The 16944-nt window shown below is 42.0% G+C and overlaps 4 protein-coding genes across 4 annotated transcripts in view; 2 read left to right on the top strand and 2 right to left on the bottom strand.

The window, feature by feature from the left end:
• LOC135698664 (GATA-binding factor A-like) overlaps window positions 1-16944 on the bottom strand; it is a 444653-nt gene that overhangs the window by 331128 nt on the left and 96581 nt on the right. The gene's annotated exons all lie outside the window — the stretch shown is intronic.
• LOC135698670 (uncharacterized) lies at window positions 113-856 on the top strand. Its single transcript, XM_065218748.1, has 3 exons — window positions 113-257; window positions 326-517; window positions 592-856. The coding sequence occupies exons 1-3, from the start codon at window positions 186-188 to the stop codon at window positions 799-801; spliced, it is 474 nt and encodes a 157-aa protein (XP_065074820.1). The 5' UTR covers window positions 113-185; the 3' UTR covers window positions 802-856.
• Window positions 852-2703, bottom strand: LOC135698663 (zinc finger protein 484-like). Its single transcript, XM_065218736.1, has 5 exons — window positions 1832-2703; window positions 1559-1760; window positions 1336-1493; window positions 1197-1255; window positions 852-1146 (listed from the first exon to the last, which is right to left on the bottom strand). Exons 1-5 carry the CDS (start codon window positions 2639-2641, stop codon window positions 903-905), a joined length of 1473 nt encoding a protein of 490 aa, XP_065074808.1. The 5' UTR covers window positions 2642-2703; the 3' UTR covers window positions 852-902.
• SIDL (SIDL trafficking protein particle complex subunit 10) lies at window positions 4585-8416 on the top strand. The gene is made up of 4 exons (XM_065218716.1): window positions 4585-4736; window positions 4793-6558; window positions 6653-8045; window positions 8108-8416. Exons 1-4 carry the CDS (start codon window positions 4709-4711, stop codon window positions 8338-8340), a joined length of 3420 nt encoding a protein of 1139 aa, XP_065074788.1. The 5' UTR covers window positions 4585-4708; the 3' UTR covers window positions 8341-8416.

The following is a 16944-nucleotide window of genomic DNA, read 5'->3' on the forward strand; positions in this document are numbered from 1 at the left end:
TATCTATGACGGACGTTACTATTTGTAACGCTACATTCGTTATTCTTTAAAACAATTTGCCCCTAGATAAAGATATCTCCCACTGATAAGAAATCACACAAGGGAAAACATTTCGCACTCCAACTAGATTTCAAGTTGCATAGAGGTGTTTTGTTACAGCTCTTCGATTTTATTTTCTGAAAAAAATGGATGCTGATTGGACTAATAACGAGACTTACCGTGCAATACCACAAATGGAAGTGGGTAATCCTGAGGAGGTTGGTATTTTAAATAATAGCTAAATTTTAGTACTGGTTAATGAAACAAACTGTTATCTTTTCTTAAGACGAAGGAACCTGCTCCAACGCCAACCAAGGGCAAATATGACACAAACAATATGTTCACACAAAGTATCTTCGATCTAACGCTCATTACTATCAACATTTGCCAAATATGTTACATATTGAAAGTTGGACCCGATCTAGGAATTTTATATTACATAATGTTGGGATTACTGGGTATCTCATTGACTCTGCTGGTGAGTATCTATAGTCTGATATGCGTTTTTGTTTTCAATCCTCATCATCAATACTTTATCAATCAATTTTGCAGTCTATCCATGGCTTCATGGGTCTATTTGGACGACTTCGGTGCAGTACGCCGCTCTCTGATGGATGTTTCAATTGTTTGTATAACACTTCACTGTTTATGGTCGTGCTCGTGTACTTGGTAAATCTAGTGTTCAGCGTGCTAAACTTGAAGGAGACGGAGGACAAATGCCAGATTATTGTGAACAACATGAGAAACAGAACTGTCACATAATGTGCTTTACGGAGTTTCGAAATATAAGTTAAAGCGACTCATGAGTAGCTATGTACATTTTTTATGTAAGATGCATACAAACAACAAAGCGTGATCAACATTCACTTAGATCCAACTTCGCTAGGAGAATCGGTTATAAATTCCACAGCTTGATTTGTGCTTTTTTTGGGACGGTCAACCGGCTTTAGCAAACCCGAGTCCACTACCGTATTGTGCTCTCGAGTGAGATGCTCCTGCAATTTTAGCTTCCGTTGGAACGTTTGAACACAGAAGGGACACTTATAAAACTTCGAATACTCCCGGTAGATTCCTTGGTGAGCCTTCAGATGTGTCATCATGTTATACCTGCAAAGACCAATCGTCGTTAATCTTTCGAAATAATCTGTAAAACTTACCTTTGAGCAAACTTCTGTCCGCACGTGGGGCACTCGAAAGGTTTTTCTCCTGAATGAACCTACAGAAATACAAATGTCATTAAAATATCTATAAAATGAACTTGTGCAATATTGAGGAAATGTCATTCAGAAATTTTACCCTCATGTGACGCTTTAGATGAGAGCTAGAACGTAGCATGAATCCACAAATTTCGCACTTTTTCTCCCGTATATTGCCATGAGCGAGCTGGTGCATATGGAACGAAGAGTAGTGAATAAACTGTTTTCCACATTTATCACATTGATAAGGTCTCTCGCCTAAAACAGACAAAAATATTAGCATTATATTTAATAACGCTGAACAAAATAAAGCATTCGAATACCAGTATGAATTGGGACGTGTCGTGCTAATGCTCCCTTCTGCTGGAACTTCTTCCCACAAAACGTACAATCATAGTTCGATGCTCTACTATGCTTAGCGACGTGGGATGCAAGTGCCGGTTTCGTTTTAACCTTCAATCCACAAACATTACACACCCAGGAATTCTTGCTTTCAGCTTCTGGATGATGCACCTTCAAATGATTCTAAAATTCCGGAAATTTCACAACGGTCATTTCGAACAATTCTGGCGGAATATTCCATACGATATAGGTACCTTAAGCTTTCCCTTGGAACTAAACTCTAGTTCACAATGAGAACAGGGCACTCCAACTTTAAGCAATTTTACGCTCTTTTCGTCTTCCATTTCCTCTATGTCTGAGAGGAAATCCAGCTGCTCAAAATGGATTTCTTCATCAGATTGTACCCGTTCTTGAATATCACTATCCCCGCCTATCCTATCTTCCTTGTCATCATCGTCCAATCGCTCCTCATCAATATATTCAGCTTCGCCGCAATTATCATCTTCGACATCATCCAAAAACTCCATACAAAATTCTTCCTTCACAGGTTTATGTGTGTGTTGCTGCATCTCGTACAGAGAACCTAAATTAACCCCGCAGGTGTTGCACTTCATAGACACCGTACTGTCCGAGCCTTCTATAGGTGGTTTCGTATCTTCCGGTGGTGGCTCCTCTTGGGCGACCTCCCGTACTATCTGATCCAGCTCTACCAACTCGTCCATATATGATCCATCGGTCTCCACCTTGAAATACATCTGCTCCTCCGGCTGTATTTTATTCCCGATGATAGTAAAATTTTTCCGCAGCAAGTCGGTAAACTCCTGTTGGATGATGATCGCCTTCGTATGGGCCGCGTCGTAATCGTTCAGTTTGACCATACACTCCTGGCAGATTACCGAAGCGATCAGGCTTGCGACATTTTCGGATAAATCCCCCTCTAAGAAGCGCTCGATCACCTTGTAGATTAAAGTGCCGGAATACTTGGTCGACAGCTGCATCAGGTTCCGAAAAGGTTGCGACGTTTCCTCCGCACAAATGAAACACTTTTCAGCTGCATTCTCCATGATTACTACAAACTTTATATTTTAAACGAACGACCAAGCTTTTATTCCTGTTGGTCTCATCGCTTCGCGCTGTTGAGCTTGTTTTTGTTTACAAGTTTGACGTTTGGATAGGGATGTCGTAAAATAATCGGTTAGAGCGAGATAATAATCGATAACCACATAATTCTCGCGTCACTTTTCAAATAGACCAATGTAACGTCCCTAATAAAAATAACCATAAAAGAGAGCTTAACGACGTGTTCGGGTATCATCCAAACCATTTGTGGGATAGTTTACCCATCCGGGACATTGTTCGTTTATGGTATTTGTTTATTATGGATATCCACCATTTTAAGAAGAAGAGAAAGTTAATTAATTATTTTCTCTTTTATATATTAAAAGAACACAGCAAAAAAAGTTGTTGAATATTACATCGAAACTGCTGCAACCAGGTCAATCCATCGGTTGTGTAATATCACAATGTACGATGTACATCAATTTTGCGAACAAAATTACATCCATTGATGTAATATTGTATCTGCTTTTTGCTATTACATCATTATTTCATACATCAGCTAGAATTACGTTGATCGATATTACATTTTTTTTTGCTGTGAAGGGAATAGTCCCTTCTTTATCGTTTATCCAAAGAATTAATTATTTCATTTTGTTGTTTTCAAAGAATGGAATATTCTCTTCTTTATCGTATATCCAAAGAATTAATTATTTACAGCTTTTGGAAATGAATTCGGGGTAATGGCCATTCGGGGTAATGGTAATTCGGGGTAATGTACCGTTCAGGGTAACGGCGTTCGGGGTTATGACGTTCGGGGTAGTGTCATAGAACCGTTACATTGGACTATTTTTCTCAATGACATAATCAATGAGTGTTGCATTGGACGTTTTGTTCTACATGATTCTAGATTCCCTTTCACAGATTTCAGAGTGGAGTACCTATACACTAATAAAATTCCACACATAAACAAATTCCACATAATTTTCATGTGACCACACATAAACAGAATCCACCCAGAAGCGATGGGGCTGTGAACTCGAGTATTTTCGATTCATCTACCCGACTTGAAATAAGGTGTATTTTGGTATTAAATTCATTATGAAATGTAGTTTTCGTGTACAAAGTATTTTTGATGTATTTTTGAGTATTTTTATAAGGGAAAAGAGAGTATTTTTATTAGAGAAAACCTAAGAGAAGAGGTGACAATACGGGGGCAAAAATGAACCACTTTTCTGTGAAACGTGAACCAGCTCCTGATTGGCCGATTTCATGTGCGTAAGATAAAGATAGAGATAGATAAAGATAGAGATAGAAATAAAAGAGAAAGAGAAGAAGCCAATTCGACAGTGAGCATGCATAAGGGCCTATACGCGATGATCGATTCTCTTCGTCGATTTTCTCTTTCGTTAATAACTCGCTAGATTGAATGTTTATCGGTGCGTTTGCTGTTGCTGTTGATAGCCAATACAACCTGTTACTACTATGCATTGAACAAATCGACAGTGAGCATGCATAAGGGCGAATACGCGCTGATCGATTCTCTTCATCGATTTTCTCTTTGCATTGCTACAGCTAAGCGAAACAATTTTCTAGAATTTGTTCAATGCAAAGTAGTAACAGGTTGTATTGGCTATCAAAAGCAACAGCAAACGCACCGATAAACGTTAAATCTAGCGAGTTATGAACGAAAGAGAACATCGACGAAGAGAATCGATCATCGCGTATAGGCCCTTATGCATGCTCACTGTCGAATTGTTTCGCTTAGCTGTAGCAATGCAAAGAGAAAATCGATGAAGAGAATCGATCATCGCGTATTCGCCCTTATGCATGCTCACTGTCGAATTGTCACCTCTTCCTCTTAGGAGAAAACCGATGAAGAGAATCGATCATCACGTATACGCCCTTATGCATGCTCACTGTCGAAATAAGAGTTTTGTCAAATGTTGTCAACGCATCAAAACTTTTCAAAACATTGTAAAAATTCGAAAAATAGGTAAATACTGCGAAGTTTACGTGAAAAACAGTGTTCTTTCATTTCACGTGACACCGTATAGAACCGACTTGCATTGAAAATGATGCAATGTAAACCGATTTTAACCTGTGAGTGCTTATGACGCGAGGAACCGAATAAAAATAACATCCTTGGATTTCCACAGATTCCGGCGATACCCGAATTTTCAAGTCGCTAGAACCACACATCGTTGCGGCGCTCCCATCGGACACGGCAGAATGGAAGCGTTCATACGGTCGTCCGGTGAAAAATGTTCGTGTCGAAGCCACCTTCAAGCCGTTCGATCCGAACCTGCTAGAGAAGTACCGCGATGGAAGCTGGAGCATCGTTGACCACCCGGTGATGCACATTTACGTGACGGAGTGTAACGACGTTGAAGCGTATCGGGCGTCAGTTAAGGAAGAGATCGATCAGTGGCTGAAAACGTTGAACGGCTACAATGTTACGGATTGGATGATACTGCTAGTGGAAACATTGGATATCAAAAAGTCCAAAAACATTCTTCCCCGGACAACGGTTTTAGACAAGATCCGATTGGATTTCGCATCCAAGAATGGCGATCGATGTTTGTCGGTCTTGAACCCGACCAAGTTTGAGCTGAAAGCGACAGAGTCGTTTCGTTGTTTGCTCCAGAGGATTCGTCATCTAATGCTGACGGGTTACAATAAGAATATCGTGAAATATGAAGAGCTGATTCGTTCGAATCGAGAGAATAGGATACAAGAGAACTGGAATTTTGTAGATTATTTTCTGTTGCAAGAGGAACTTGCGTTCGTGCTGGAAATGCTCGGGCAATATTCGGAAGCGTTGGTTCAGTACGATGAACTGGATGCTCTTTTTTCGCAATTCATCTTGAATTCGGTATATGGCGATAAGCAAAAGTGGTTGCAGATATTCGATCAACCGTTGTATGCATTTCATGGTATTTCACTGAATCCGATTAAGATGGATGAGACACGTAAGAAAATTATCAGTCAGTCGGTGAACTTGTTGGAGTTTAGAAGCTATCTGTTCGAACGGCAATGCTTACTGCTGGATGCCAACGGAAAACCATGGGAAATTGCTGAACGTTTGTTACCGTTCTTGTTTTCAACACTTCGAGAAATCGATGCTCTGAAGCTGGAAACGCCCGAAGGAGCATTGGCGTGTTGGGAATTTGTGTGTGCTCTCGAAGTGCTGAATCTTTGCGACAAGGTGCAAGAATCGAAGGACATTCATAAGTGTTCCCAATATTCGGCTCCAATTTGGAATCTTGCCAAGGATAAACTGTACAGTCTTGGCAAGCAATGCGGTCTGCTACCGGGATTTCAGCCAACCTCGGAACAGCTCCATACCGTCGTGCATTTGTCAGCTGGTATGGGTGACAGCATCCCGGAGAGCACCGGTGCTTTGCTGGAAGTGGATGTAAAGGATAGGAAAGCACATTCCCCGGCACGCAAACCGAAAAAGTCTGCTACCGATAGTTTGAAGGAAGCGTTAGGATCTAACCAGGCATTTACTAAGTTGTATCTAGAATTGAGCGAATTGGCTATCAGTACGTACAAACACGTATCACGGTTGCGATCTGCCCGGCTGGTGGGACTGGATCTAGGCAATTTCTACATTACGCTCGATGAACCTCAGAAAGCGGTAGTATTCTTCACGGATTTGTTGCGAGAGCTTAAAAGCGAGAACTGGCATCACCTATCCAGTCAAACGTTGCTGGAGCTGGCTTCGTGCTACAAAAAGATGGATGATTGCGTCAACTATACCAAAACGTGCAGTGCCATTTCTTGCTGCCTGGACCTGGAGATGATGGTGCGAACGTTCTATTTTGATGAATTTGTTAAATCGTTAAAGAAGCTAAAGGAGCTAAGAAATGTCGACATTGATGCACTCAATGTTATAACTGTGCTTGATGACCATTTCAAGGTAAGTTTATGTTAGTAGCGCAGAAATTTTATAATCTGACTAAGTTAGCCAACTTTTGTGTGCGCCCTTATGAATAAAACAACCTTTGATTTAGATAATCGACATCAACATCGCACAAACTTCCATAATTCAGGATGACGTCGTGTCGGTCGTACTTAAAGTCGACAGCTACTTCCCTCGTGAAATATTCTGCGAGCAAGTGTTGCTTTCGTTCGGCATGAATCCTAAGCAACCTTCCGACGCTGCACCATCAATCGCAACGGCGACCGAACCGTCGGCTTTGCTGCCGATCTCCGTGCATTTGGACTACAAGCAGGATCACACCTTGAGCTGCGCCTCGGTTGCATGTGACAACAAAGCCAAGCAGCCGGTCAGACGAACCAGCAGCACACGCCGAAAGATATCGCCTACCCAACGTTCAGATTTCACCAACTGTGTGAGCATCGAAAAAGTTTTACTCCAACCAGGATCCAATGTAATCGAACTGAAATCCAAGGCCAAACGAGTTGGCTCCTGGTCGTTCAAACAGCTAGCCGTACAGCTAGACAGTGTTGAATTTCTCTCGGAAAGCCTGCCACAGGTATTGTCCAGCTTCGATATCATAACAAAGGCATCGTCTGCTGTTTTGAATTTCATGAACCTGGTGGCCGGTGTAGAACAACCAGTCAAATTGATCGTTTCCGGTGGAAGTTTCCGCTTCCCAAAGGACGCCAGCATTGTTCTCAGATGTTCCAAGAATCTCAAAATGAGAATTGCTAGTGCGGATGATGGCTCACCGAAGGCAGCATTCGAACGAGAACTGCTGGTCAATCTGCAGAACTTTGAATCCTTTGAAGAAAGAACAATCAATTTGGAAGCCCTATGCGACCTTCCCGGTAGACGCGAGGAAAAACCAATTGAACAAAAAGTAACCCTCCAGGTCCCTTGGAGTCGCAACGAAATACAAATTCCTCTGCATTTCCTTCCGGCGATGATCGCCTCCTGTCGGTTGCATTCTTCCGGTGCGAAGAAATTCCTGCAAGTGATCCTGAAAGGCGTTAGCGATCATAAGCTCATTCTCAAGGATTCTTCAATGTCATGCGCTGCCGAAGGCGTAACCATCATCGATATAAATCCCAAATCGCAAAATGAAATCACCATGAGCAAAACAGTGTCCATTTCGTATCTATACGAAATTCAAGTCGAAGCTCTCAAAGCAGAGAGTGAACTTTCTGTGATTCATGTAGACTACCGGATGAGCTTTGCAGACGCCAGCCTACCGGAGGAAATTCGATACTACATTCCATATTCCGTCACGTTCGATGTGATGGACTACACGACATTATTTACCATTTGCGCAAAGATAGAGCCATCCGAGCTATGCCGGGTCAATTCGGTATGTCATTTAAATTTGCGAATATCCAAGGTGCATGCAAACCCATTCTCAGATCTTATGTACGAGGTGCTTGCCGATCAGAACATGTGGGTGGTCGTGGGGCGAACGGCAGGTAAGAAAAATTAAACACATATTCTCCCAAAAGTAGTACATGCCGGTATGTTTTGCCAACAGGTGTCATCTCGATGGAGGATGTCGATAGTCACAGCATCACGCTGGACGTTCTACCGCTTACTGCTGGCTTCCTGCCGCTGCCAAACATACGCCTGTCCAAATACATTGCAGCAACTAAGTCGTCCAAAACGGATGCCCACCCTCGACTGCAGCCCTTTCCGCCGGGACAGATTTATAACTCGACCAAAAGCATGCAAATCCATGTGCTAGCTAGTAGCATCGTAGAAGCTTGATTCGTATATTCTTATGTTACGTTATTTATTGCTATGAATTATACTCGATAATAAAGTATTACTATTGGACTTGAAAGTTCTTTATGTATAAACTACGCTACCCATAAACGCATAACAGTCCCATTTGAATTGAAAATCAAGCTAAGATGTGATTGTTAAGGTTGGGCAGTACGCCGAGGAACCGGTACGGAATGCAGTGCTGTCTTTATTACAGAACCACTTACGGTGCTTGCATATCTTCATGAATCGAAGACCAACACACAGAACTCCTTGCTATGTACTTCATGCATATTTCTAGATGTCCCTGGTGTAATTTCCGCAAACACCGCTGTCGATGCTTCTCGTGAATTACCACCGTGACGCGTTCACCGAACATGAGCGATACTCCAACAGCACACAACACTAAGCTTTTCAAATAGACCAATGTAACATAGGGGGAGCATCCCGCAGTTTGGCCCTGGATCTCTAGTTGCATGAAACAAATCAACTGGTAGTAGGTTCAATATCATTGTGATATTGATCCTACCACCAAAAAATTTGTTCCGAATGGCCGGAAGTCCAAGCTGGTGCATGGGATGCTCAATATGCCCCACCTGTTCACTATGCACCTCTTACCCCTATCTGCCATTTTTAGAAAATCGAAGTTGAAGTTCGACAGATTATTATTTTAACTGTTTAGAAACAATACATTTTGCAATACTATTTTTAATGTACTAAGTGAATAATAACGCTGAAAATTCAGTAAACGGTAAAATCAGTTTTTTCTACCGAGCTCGGCTGTGCAAATCTCGGCAAAATTAGTTTCACTGAGTTCTCAGCAAAAGTGACATTTGATTTCTAAGACTCGGATAATGCTTAGCTGAATCTCAACAAACAAATGAAATGTTTGCTGAGATCTCAGTAAAACTTTTTTTGCCGAGATGTGCACAGCCGATCTCGGTAGAAAAAATTAAGTGTGTATGATTATATTAAATAAATGAATGTTAATTGTTTTTGTATCACATACAATGATGGAAGTGCAATAGTTTGTATCGCTTAACTTGATTTGTTCACATTTCAAATTCAACTAGTTTTTGGAATCAAAACAATATTTTAACTCTATTGATTAATTGATCTTAGTTGGTTAATTAACAAAATTCGGTTTTCCGAAGGAAGAAGCGTCAGCAGGAAGACCGAGATCGCGAGGCGATGGAAAATCTGTACCGCGTAAACGACACACGGAAGTTCTACGAGAAGCTAAATAGTTCGCGCAAAGGCTACGTGCCGCAAGCCGATATGTGCATGGACTTGGACGGTAACCTTCTCACGAACGAGTGTGAGGTGATTGAGAGGTGGAAGCAGTACTATGACGAGCACCTCAACGGTGAAGCAGCAGAAAACGAAGGTGGCACGGCAACAGACCTAGGAGCACGCGCAGAAGACGACAGGCTACCGGCCCCTGATCTTCAAGAAGTTGAGGAGGAGATCGGTCGGCTGAAGAACAACAAAGCAACGGGTGTAGATCAACAACCAAGTGAGCTATTGAAATACGGTGGTGAAGCACTGGCTAGAGCGCTGCACTGGGTAATTGCCAAGATTTGGGAGGAGGAGATATTACCGGAGGAGTGGATGCAAGGTGTCGTATGCCCAATCTACAAAAAGGGCGACAAGTTGGATTGCTGCAACTACCGCGCGATCACACTGCTGAGCGCCGGCTACAAGGTACTCTCCCAAATTCTATGCCGCCGTCTGTCACCATATGCAAGAGAGTTCGTGGGGCAATACCAGGCGGGATTCATGGGTGCCCGCGCTACCACGGACCAAATTTTCGCGATTCGGCAGGTTCTGCAGAAATGCCGCGAATACAACGTGCCCACACATCATTTGTTCATCGATTTCAAATCCGCATACGACACAATCGATCGAGATCAGCTATGGCAGATTATGCACGAGTACGGATTTCCGGATAAACTGACGCGATTGGTCAAGGCAACGATGGATCGAGTGATGTGCGTTGTTCGAGTATCGGGGACACTCTCGAGTCCCTTTGAATCTCGAAGGGGGTTACGGCAGGGTGATGGACTTTCGTGTCTGCTGTTCAACATCGCGTTAGAAGGTGTGATCAGAAGAGCTGGGATAGACACGAGTGGCACGATATTCAGGAAGTCCATCCAGCTCCTTGGTTTCGCCGATGACATTGACATTATGGCACGGAACTTTGAGATGATGGCGGAAACGTACATCAGACTGAAGGCTGAAGCTAGACGGATTGGACTTGCCATCAACGCATCAAAGACAAAATACATGAAAGCAAGAGGTTCTAGGGAAGACAATGTTAGCACAGACAAACAGACATAACACTCGCAAGTTGTTCATCGAACAAGCATTTAACGGTAAATTTAAAAGTATCGTAGTTGGTAGTACCGCCACCTGTGGCGTGCATAGTCAATTCCCTTGCGTTTGACGTTTACACACTACCGCCATCTGTTCAGCGTACTACCCACCACAGTGTATTCAACAGATGGCGGTAATGTTTTAGCAACGATGTTTTACAGTGATAAATATTCAATGTGTTATGTCTGTTTGTCTGTGATGTTAGCCTCCCACCCCGAGTTCAGATTGACGGTGACGAAATCGAGGTGGTCGATGAGTTCGTGTATTTGGGCTCACTGGTGACCGCCGAAAATGATACCAGCAGAGAAATTCAAAGACGCATTATGGCAGGGAATCGTGCCTACTTTGGACTCCGGAGGACGCTCCGGTCGAATGAAATTCGCCGCCGCACGAAGTTGACTGTCTACAAGACGCTGATTAGACCGGTGGTCCTTTACGGCCACGAGACCTGGACTATGCTCGTGGAGGACCAACGCGCCCTTGGTGTTTTCGAACGGAAGGTGTTGCGTACCATCTACGGTGGAGTGCAGATGGATGACGGAACGTGGAGGAGGCGAATGAACCACGAATTGCACCAGCTGCTGGGAGAACCATCCATCGTCCACATTGCAAAAATTGGGCGATTACGGTGGGCTGGGCACGTCGTAAGAATGCCGCACGACGACCCAGTGAAAATGGTTCTAGAAAGCGACCCAACAGGAACAAGAAGAAGAGGCGCGCAGCGGGCAACGTGGATCGACCAAGTAGAAGGTGACCTGCGGACCCTTCGCAGACTACGAGGCTGGCGAACTGTGGCCATGGATCGAGTAGAGTGGAGACGACTTCTTCGGACAGCAGAGGACAACAAGGCCTTAGCCTGATTGGTAAGGTAAGTACGGTTAATTAATGGCACCAAGAACACAGCAAAAAAAAATGTAATATCGATCAATGTAATTCAAGCTGATGTATGAAATAATGATGTAATAGCAAAAAGCAGATACAATATTACATCAATGGATGTAATTTTGTTCGCAAAATTGAGGTACATCGTACAACGTTATATTACACAACCGATGGATTGACCTGGTTGCAGCAGTTTGGATGTAATATTCAACAACTTTTTTTTTTCTGTGAAATGTGCAAAATATTCCGATGCACTCATTTCTCCTACTCTAATTTCTCCCTTTCTGAGTATTTCTATTCAAAACGATGATGTAAATAATTATATCGATCGTCATTCGCTGATCTGAGCTGACAAACGAACGCTGGTACGAACATGGGTAAAGCGTTGAAACCAAAGTTTGTCAAAGTCAACGAAGAAATTTTGTATCCATAATCTTGTCCATAATTGAATGACTGTTCATGGCTATTCAGCATGGAAATGGAAATAATCGATTTATAAATCTACCCTAATAAAATAACCATAAAAGAGAGCTTAACGACGTGTTCGGGGTATCATCCAAACCATTTGAGGAATAGTTTACCCATCCGGAATACAGTTCGTTTATGGTATTTGTTTACTAGGGTAATTTATAGCTCTTGGATTCTTAAATTTGTATCATTTGACTATGATTGATTATGATTTTTATTTGAGAATTGGGAATTTTTTAAACCAGAAATTGGAAAATATAGCACTCAAATGATTTGAGTGCTATATTTTCCAATCTCTGGTTTAAAAAATTCCCAATTTTCAAAAAAAAATCAACATAAGACAATCATCCGTAATTCAAATGCATATAACAATAGTAATGCTCGCCCTAATAAAATTTGTATGGTTATTTTGCTTAACGACGTGTTTGGGGTATCATCCAAACCATGTGTATCATCCAAACCATGTCTTTAAATGCTTTTATTTTGCAAATGAAGCATTTTATTTAAATCTGGTTGCTGCAATAGTGGTAGAAAAGCTGAAATCTACGTATACAACTAAAAATCTGAATAGAAATGATTTTTTTCTATATTATATGTCTATTGCGTAGTCCTTAAGTCTTCTACTAACGTAGCATCAACCAGATTTCATTAAAACTAATTTGTTCGCAAAGCAAATACATTTTAAGATTGCATTCGTATACCTCACCGTGTAAAATTTTGAAACCATCATCACTTTCATATTTCTTCTATTCTCCACGAGTGCCAACTTTGATTAGCCAATTAACCACTTCATTCGAGCAGTTAAAATGACGTTTACTACCACTCGAACTTTGAATTAAAACATTATTTTGAGAGATTTTTTCTTCTAGAACCTTGAGAAAAGTAGCCAACATTTGTGCGTTTCATAAAAAAATAGAAATTTTTTGGTCCCGTTTTGTGAAATCGCTGGTAGAAATTCACGCCAAAACTGCTTGACAAAGTGGTCAATACTCGTGCCACCACTGCTGGCCACTCTTCCATCGCAGGGAATTAATGGGCAGATAAACTAGCACGCACAGGTGCATCTCTTAATTTCACAGGACCTGCGCCAGTTATTCCGATATCTCCGTGTTGGGTGAAGCAAAAGATCAGTTCTTGGGCTTAAAGACAACACATACAGTATTGGAGTAGCTTGGAATGTCGTTAAACAAAATTGTCTTCTTTCCTTTATTTAACGTCGGTCTCTGTTCCGATATTTTTAGGATATCGCACCCATTCAAACACACATGGGCCGGGACCAACGGCTTTACTTCCCTTCCGAAGGAAGACGTGACCAGAGATTTTTATGCCTCAGAAAAATCCCACCGACCTCGGCACAAAATTGTATCTAATACATCTTTCAAAACAAAACCGAGAACAAAACTGCAGCATTCTAGTCAAAGCTTAAGCTCAAATTTTACTTGACATTACCGGCTTAACTATCACATGGCGAACATTCAACAAGTTTAATCTTATTGTTCTACAGTTGTGAATCCGACTATGGAACGTCGTATAATTTGATATTTAACTGCCCTGCAGCAGCATAACTGCGATTCCACATACCTATTTGATAAAACTTATTAAGTAAGCTTGATTTAAAAAAAAACTTAACCCTAAGCACATATTATTGTTTCTAACCCAATGTGGTAAACAGCTTTAGGCTCGTGTACGCTTATGCGATTCTCCGGTTAGGACTAGGAGTGGAGAATTTTTCTCACCCACCATCCTAATAAACAAATACCATAAACGAACTGTATCCCGGATGGCTAAACTATCCCACAAATGGTTTGGATGATACCCCGAACACGTCGTTAAGCTCCCTTTTATGGTTAGTTTTATTAGGGAACTGTTTTCAATCCCATTCCCATTCCGATTCGTATCCTTTTCCTACCCTTCCCGTCAGGTAAATGATAAGAAAGGCTTGTAGGAAGGCGAGGCATAAATCTACCATATATGTAGGTGATGTAGGTGATGGATCTAAAGATTGGGCCCATCGAAAAAAATCTCCTGTTCTTAAATTTTTCTTGGAACAATGAACAGTACAAATGAATGCATTTTTGGTTGCTGCTGAAAATTTTTTTTTTTTTTTTTGTTAATTACTTTATTTGTACAGGCTCATTCGAATAAACTTTACAGAGCCAAGTTATCATTTTCTTTATACATTATAAATGTCTTAAATCTAAAATTAAAGGATTGGAACCGATTACTCGCGGTCTTCTCGAGGTTAGTGGATGACAATTGTTTGGATCGGGAGAGGGAAAAGGAGATTTGGAATATGATTTATGATTCAAAAATTTCACTATTTCTAAAACAAATACTTAATCCTATCGACGTTATATCAACTCTGTAATTATACAATTATTACAGAAACAAATCTACAAAAAAAAATACACACACACATACAAAACACAAACTAAACACAAGGTTAATCAAACTTACAATCTATGGTTAATATTCTTCAAGAAAACATATATGAGTTGCATAAACTCCAGATCGCGTCTAGCCAAAATATCCCTAACTGGAACATTAGGTTGTCTACCTCGAGCCCGAAGGGAATCATACAACTCGGATCTGACTCCACGGTGTTCAGCACATGACCAAATAATGTGATCTGCGTCCTGGTAACCTTGTCCACATTCACAGAGATTACTGTCCCCCAGCTCAACACGGAACAAGTGAGCGTTTAACGAGTAGTGATTGGACATGAGGCGAGACATCATACGAATGAAGTCTCGACCCACATCCAACCCCTTGAACCAAGGACACTTCGACACCTTAGGGATGATTGAATATAACCATCGTCCCAAACTCCCTTCACTCCATTTATTTTGCCAGCTGGCGAGGGACTGTTGACGATAAATGAAGAAAAATTCGTCGTAGGCGATTTGTCGATCGTAAATATCGCCTTCCATAGCGCCCACCTTTGCAAGCGAGTCCGCCTTCTCATTGCCCGGAATCGAGCAATGAGATGGGACCCATGCAAAGGTGATGACAAAAGATCTTAAAGATAAAGCACTTAGAAGCTCTCGTATTTTCATGAGAAAATACGAGGAGTGCTTTACCGGCCTCATGGAGCGAATAGCCTCGACAGAACTGAGACTATCCGTAAAAATAAAATAATGATCTGGTGCAAGTGAGGCGATCGTTTCTAGCGTACAATGTATTGCCGCCAGCTCAGCAACATATACGGAACAAGGAGCTTGAAGCATTCGAGAGGCGCTATGAAATTCGTTATAAATACCAAAACCAGCGGACGCCTCTATTAGTGATCCATCTGTGAAGAACGATCTTGCGGAATCAACTTGGCCAAACTTTGCAGCGAAAATTGACGGAGCAATCATGGAACGATGATGCTCTGGGATTCCGCGAATCTCTTGCGTCATTGATAAATCAAAATGAACAGAACTGTCGAAGTCGGAGAAGCAAACACGATAGGGATTATGCTGCGAAGGGCTGACATCCTGTGTTATGTACACGTAGTACAATGACATAAAACGAGTTTGAGGGTTTAGCTCAAGAAGCTTCTCAAAGTTTGCAATCACCAGTGGGTTCATAATTTCACAACGGGTGAGGAGCCTGAGGGATAATTCCGAAAACCGATCAGAGAGTGGCAACATGCCCGCTAACACTTCGAGACTCATCGTATGAGTCGAGTGCATGCATCCTAACGCGATACGAAGACAGCGATACTGGATCCGTTCCAGTTTGATGATGTGAGTTTTAGCCGCCGACTGGAAACAAAAACTACCGTATTCTAAAACCGATAAAATCGTTGTCCGGTACAACGTTAGAAGATCTTGCGGATGGGCTCCCCACCACGTTCCGGTAATTGTTCGGAGAAAATTGATCCTTTGTTGGCATTTCCGCTTCAGATACTCAATGTGGGATCTCCAGGTGCATTTTGAATCAAACCAGACCCCAAGATATTTGAAGGACATAGAATGAGTGATCGGTTTACCCAAAAGTTGAAGCTTTGGTTGTGCTGGGCTATGCTTCCTAGAAAAAACGACCAACTCAGTTTTCTCCGTGGAGAATTCGATACCTAGCTGGATAGCCCAAGTAGACAAATTGTCTAAGGTATCCTGTAAGGGTCCTTGCAGGTCGGCTTCTCTGGGTCCTGTCATAGACACTACTCCGTCATCTGCAAGTTGTCTCAACGTGCAGTTGTCCCTTAGACAATTGTCAATTTCTCTGACGTAGAAATTATACAGAAGGGGGCTTAAACATGAGCCCTGGGGGAGGCCCATGTAGCTAAATCGTGAAGCTGTAGAGTTTCCATGAGAAAAGCTCATATGTTTCTCTGACAGCAAATTGTACAAAAAGTTATTAATTAATGGAGAAAGGCCACAAGCGTGGAGTTTGTCTGAAAGGACTTCAACCGATACTGAATCAAAAGCCCCCTTAATATCCAAGAAGACAGAAGCCATTTGCTCTTTATTAGCAAAAGCCAACTGAATTTCAGTGGAAAGCAACGCGAGACAGTCGTTCGTTCCCTTGCCCCTACGGAAACCAAATTGAGTATCTGAGAGTAGGTGGTTCAACTCAACCCATTTGTCCAGGCGAAAAAGGATCATTTTCTCCAACAATTTTCGAATACACGATAGCATCGCAATGGGACGATACGAGTTGTGATCTGACGCGGGTTTTCCAGGCTTTTTAATGGCTATAACTCTCACCCGCCTCCAATCATCCGGAACAATATTAAGCTCCAGGAACTGACCAAACAAGTTCAACATGCGCCTCTTAGCGACGTCTGGGAGGTTCTTCAACAAGTTGAACTTGATTCTATCAGCCCCCGGAGCCGAATTGCCACACGAAAGGAGCGCGAGTGAGAGCTCCAGCATTGAAAAAGGCTGGCTGATC

This window comes from Ochlerotatus camptorhynchus, unplaced genomic scaffold (genome assembly GCF_037179485.1).
Source record: "Ochlerotatus camptorhynchus isolate MF236.1 unplaced genomic scaffold, CSIRO-AGI_Acam_v1.1 ptg000093l, whole genome shotgun sequence".
NCBI classification, from domain to species: domain Eukaryota; kingdom Metazoa; phylum Arthropoda; class Insecta; order Diptera; family Culicidae; genus Ochlerotatus; species Ochlerotatus camptorhynchus.